Genomic DNA, 5,157 nt, shown 5'->3' with positions numbered 1-5,157 from the left:
ATGGGTTTATTTCTGGACTTTCTATCTTGTTCCATTGGTTTATATTTCTGTTTTTGTGCCAGTACCATACTGTCTTGATGACTGTAACTTTGTAGTATAATCTGAAGTCAGGAAGGTTGATACCTCCAGCTCCATTCTTCTTTCTCAAGAGTGCTTTGGCTATTTGGGGTCTTTTGTGTTTCCATATGAATTGTGAAATTTTTTGTTCTAGTTCTGTGAAAAATGCCATTGGTAATTTCATAGGGATTGCATTGAGTCTGTAGATTGCATTTGGTAGTATAGTCATTTTCACGATATTGATTCTTCCTACCCAGGAATGTGGAATATCTCTCCATCTGTTTATGTCATCTTTGATTTCTTTCATTAGTGTCTTATAATAATGAAGCAGCTTTTGATTCAGTTTTGCGTGGAAGACTCCGTATACCAAATCAAAACGCACTGCCCATTGAAACTGAGAAATCTTTTCCCCTTCTTATCGAAGGAGCCTCTCCAGTGAACAGTTTTGTTCCAGTCAAATCCTTAGTCAAGTTATGCCATTTAAAGAGAAAGGCACAAGAATGAGGAGTCGAATGAGGTGACGTGGAAGAAGCAGGCATCTTTCTTGGAAGAGTAGAAGCTCTACACTTCAACTACCCCATAAGAGCTGGCAATCATGGGTAAATGTGGTGTTTGTGCATCTCATAACTTAGGCCTCGACATGACTTCTCTGAATGTAGATTCCACTGCCTCCACCACCTCACACCAAAGAGAACCCTCTTCCTGGATTAAAGCCAAACTTTCAGGGCAAAAGAAATCTAGAGAACCTCATCTGGTTTTATTGACCACTGCAAAGTATGTCCAAATAGATGCTAGTTTGATGAGAATGAATATCTACTCTTTGCAACAACATGGATGGTCCTAGAGTGTATTCTGGTTTATAAAATTACTCAGAGAAAGACATATACTCTTATGTTATCACTCATGCATAGAATCTAAAAAATAAAACAAATTAGTGCATATAACAAAACAGAAAAGATTCTTATATGATGAGAACAAAGCTGTGGTTGTCACTCAGGAGAGGGAAGGAGGGAGGATCAAGATATGGTAGGGGATTAGGAGATTAAAACTACTATGTATAAAGTAAATAAGGAACAAGGACATATTGTACAGCTGAAGAAAATATACCCATTTTTTTGTAGTTACTTTACCTTGAATACCTTGAATATAATCCAATAATATTGAATTATTTTATTGTGCACCCAAAACTTAATAAAATATGGTTAACTACACTTCAAAAGGCAGGTTATAGCTCAGTTGGTAAAGAATCTGCCTGCAATGCAGGAGACCCAATTCAATTCCTGGTTCAGGAAGATCCGCTGGAGAAGGGATAGGCTACCTACTCCAGTATTCTTGGGCTTCCCTTGTGGCTCAGCTGGTACAGAAACCCCTGCAATGCAGGGGACCTGGGTCTTATCCCTGGGTTGGGAAGATCCCTGAAGAAGGGAAAGGCTACCCACTCCAGTATTCTGGCCTGGAGAATTCCATGGACTGTATAGTCCATGGGGTCACAAAGAGTCGGACATGACTGAACCACTTTCACTAACTAACTGTACTTCCAAAAAAGGGGTGACACTATTAACTACAACCTGGATTTGAGGTAATATCCAATGAAAGGATTATGGAAAAATAAGATGTAAGAGGCTTGTCAAAAAAAAAAAAAGAGACATACTCATTATTTGGAAATAATTTTCTTTATTAGTCAAGCAAGAGAATCTATAGATAAGTGATTACAGAAATTAAGTAATTTTCTGGTTGTCAGACAATTTAAGAAAAAATATTTCTATATGTTAGCAATATAAAAAACATATATTGGAGCTTATAAGTATAAAAGCACAAAATCTTTAGAATTACAAACTTTCCCGGGGCAAGAAAATTATATACCATTAAAAGCATATAAGAAGAACAGAAAACTGTTGGTTCTTTTGGGAAAACCCAGCAATAGAATTAAACCATCTGCCAACCTAGTCACTCAGAAGAGGTGGGGCCATAATCATTGTTCCCCATTCTACGTTTTGTATTCAACAAATATTTGTCCACATAAAACTACTGACTAGATTCCCCCAAAGGGGCTAGATCTTCCATCCAAAAAAGTCCCAGCTGGGTAGAGGTGTTGTAAACTAGCATGGACACTAAGACCAAAACCGTGTAAAGAACAGAAATGAGCAATTCTTCTGTTGAGTAGGGTGGGGCACAATAGGGAAAGGGGCCAGTGGTAGGGTATCTGGGAAAGGATGGCTTTTTAGAGAAAAGTGCTTTTGCTTATGTTTGAAGCAAATGGGAAGGGGGTAGAGCTGCTTAGGCTTCCCCAGCGGCTCAGTGGTAAAGAATCTGCCTGCAATGCAGGAGAGGCAGCTTCCATCCCTGGGTCTGGAAGATGCCCCAGAGAAGTAAACAACAACCTATTCCAGTATTTTTGCCTGGGAAATCACATGGGCAGAGGAGCTTGGAGGGCTACAGTCCACGGAGCTGCACGGAGTCCAAAACAACAGCAAACAACAACAACAACAACAACAACAACAAACACACAACAGATCTGCTTAAGGGTAACCTCTTTAGAGAACACCTACCAGCAGTCTGGCTGTCTGAAAGAATGCTGCATTTCAAGTGGATTTTCTTTGCCCAGGTGAGCTTCCTTTCAGGTGTTCAGGCAGCCACTGATCAAAATTCTGCAATGCAGCCTGAATCCAAAAAGGATCTATTTGTGTGATTCTTTCGGTGTGTTCAATATATAAACAACCAACATCGGAAGACTCTGTCCTGGTGCCCGCTCAGGTGTCCAGGAATTGTGGGAGGCAGTGGATTCAGGGAACAGGCATCTCCGGGCCTTGCAAGGAGGACCAGGAGGGCGACAGGGGCGCTCCTGGGGACCTGGACTCGGAGAAGGAGGTAGAGGTTGCAGTGGTGAGTCAGGAAAGGGCTCCAGAAGGTGCAAGTCCAGGTTGTCGTCGTGCTGAGGAGAGCCTCTCTCTGGACTAGGATTGGAGGCCCGAGGGGAGGGCTCTGAGACTAGGTCGAACAGGTCAAAGTGAGTCAAACTTCCAGCAGAAGAGCGGAGCCCAGCGACTGGGACTGAGGCAGCATCCATCCCGCCCCGCAGGAAGTCAGCGTCAGCATTCGCGTCCTCCTTGCTGGCCTCTCCCTGGCAGGCGATCTCTGGGACAGCGGTACAGGAGAGTCCCAGTTCCAGGGCCACGTACTCTCCTGGAGGGCTCAGGACAGCGCCCGGTTCTAGGCCCTGCCCCCACGGCCCTTCCACACCCGAGCCCAGGAGGGCCTCGGGGACCAGCATGAGGATGCGACCTCCAAGACACACTTGCCTCACAGACGTTGGCTCGGGCTCCAGCAGCAGTTCGACGTCGTCCAGGAGCACGTGCAGAGCACATCCCGCCGGCAGGACAGCCACGAAAATGAGGGTGCCCGCTGTCGGGGACCAGGTCAGATTATCCAGGCTGGGTGCCGCCTCAGGCTCGGACTTGGGGAGGGCGGGCTCCTCGGTTCGGCGGCGCTTGGCAGGGCCGGGTCCTCCGTCCTGATGTTCCCACGTGTCCTCAGGGTAGGCGGTGGGGCTGCGCGGTCGGCAGCCCATCATGTGAGTGTCGCCGCGGGCCTGGGACCTGGCAGAAGGCGACAGAGGGCTGGGTCCTGCAGGCAGTGACAGGTCGGCTTGACAGGTGAGGCCGACGCGGGGCGGTGGGGCGCAGGAACGCAGGATGAGTCTTCGGAACTCTGGGGTTGCCTCTGGGGAGTCACTCAGTCGTGGCTTCTAGGGGAGCTGCTGCGTTCAGTCTTGCGAGTTTGAAGCTTCAGCTCCTCACGTGAACGGGTTTGCACAGGAGTGGGCCAAGGATGCCGTGAGTGAAGCGGGCGGAACCAGAGTCGCAAAGCAGCCTCACGCTAAGCAGCCTCACGCTAAGCAGCCTCACGCTAAGCAGCCTCACGCTAAGCAGCCTCACGCTAAGCAGCCTCACGCTAAGCAGCCTCACGCTAAGCCCCGCCCCTTCCTAGGCTCCGCCTACAGAAATGGAGTAGTCTGGGAAGCCCTAGAGTCCTGACCCTAGTGGGTAGTTCAGTGTAGATGCTTTTATACGCCTGAAGGGGGCGGAGCAATCGTGCCACTCCTGGGTGAAGTCCTTGGCTTTCCTCTTGTTGACCTCAGATGCGGAAAACCTTAACTGGAAAACCGATTACATTTCAAGTCCCACCATTGGAACGCTGCACCAGGACCCTGAAATGTAGTTCCTTCATCCCCTAAGGCCTCGCCCTGGAAGTGACCTCTTATCTTCTTTTGGTCCAATAGTGAGGTGAGTTTTTGGATGACCTCCTTAAGCCTTTGTCTGTTGTTAATGATTGTCAGATCCTTGCAGGTGTGTTGGAAGGGAAAGAGATGTTAGAATTGATTGTCTTAATATCAACTGCTGCACAATCAACTTATATATGTATCAGTTTAGCATGAGAGTCATTGTTATACTTCCATCACTAAACCAAGAGTTTAGTGTATTGAATTTGACGTACACTACACTCAGAGGTGTATCTGTTGCGGCTCAACTGTCGTCCCAAAGGAAGAACCAATTGGCCAGGAGCCCGGAAGTAGCAGAGGATCCTCCGACCCATCAGGCTCCCCTCCAGGTGATGCAGGCGGCAGCGCCCTTAATCTGGGTGTCACTTTAAAGGCGCGTCTAGGGCTTCCCTGGTGGCTCAGAGGTTAAAGCATCTGCCTGCAATGCAGAAGACTTGGGTTCGATCCCTGTGTTGGGAAGATCTCCTGGAGAAGGAAATGGCAACCCACTCCAGTATTCTTGCCTGGAGAATCCCATGGAGAGAGGAGCCTGGTAGGCTACAGTCCACGCAAAGAGTTGGACACGACTGAGCGACTTCACTTTCTCTTTCACCACATGATTGCTCACTTTGTCCCTTTTTACAAAATAGCTTTTATGGTCTCATTTTTAGGGCTGCATCATATTCCCTCATACAGAATTCCATTAAAATCAGGCTTCCTTTGATGGACATTCAAGCTAGTGATTTGTGAATTGGCAGACACTGACCTTCTCTGGCCAGTTAGTGTAAAATGCAGATTCTATGCCACATCCCAGAACCACTGATCAGACTTCCGAGAGCCAT

The 5,157-nt window shown here is 47.2% G+C and overlaps 1 protein-coding gene across 1 annotated transcript; it reads right to left on the bottom strand.

Annotated features, from left to right (window-relative positions):
- Positions 1-2,573: 2,573 nt before the first annotated feature.
- Positions 2,574-3,992, bottom strand: LOC102407708 (proline-rich protein 23C). Its single transcript, XM_006069984.4, has one exon. It carries the CDS (start codon positions 3,626-3,628, stop codon positions 2,735-2,737), a length of 894 nt encoding a protein of 297 aa, XP_006070046.4. The 5' UTR covers positions 3,629-3,992; the 3' UTR covers positions 2,574-2,734.
- Between the last annotated feature and the right edge of the window lie 1,165 nt (positions 3,993-5,157).

The sequence above is a fragment of the Bubalus bubalis genome, chromosome 1 (assembly GCF_019923935.1).
Source record: "Bubalus bubalis isolate 160015118507 breed Murrah chromosome 1, NDDB_SH_1, whole genome shotgun sequence".
NCBI lineage: Eukaryota > Metazoa > Chordata > Mammalia > Artiodactyla > Bovidae > Bubalus > Bubalus bubalis.
This window is presented reverse-complemented; position numbering and strand designations above follow the sequence as displayed.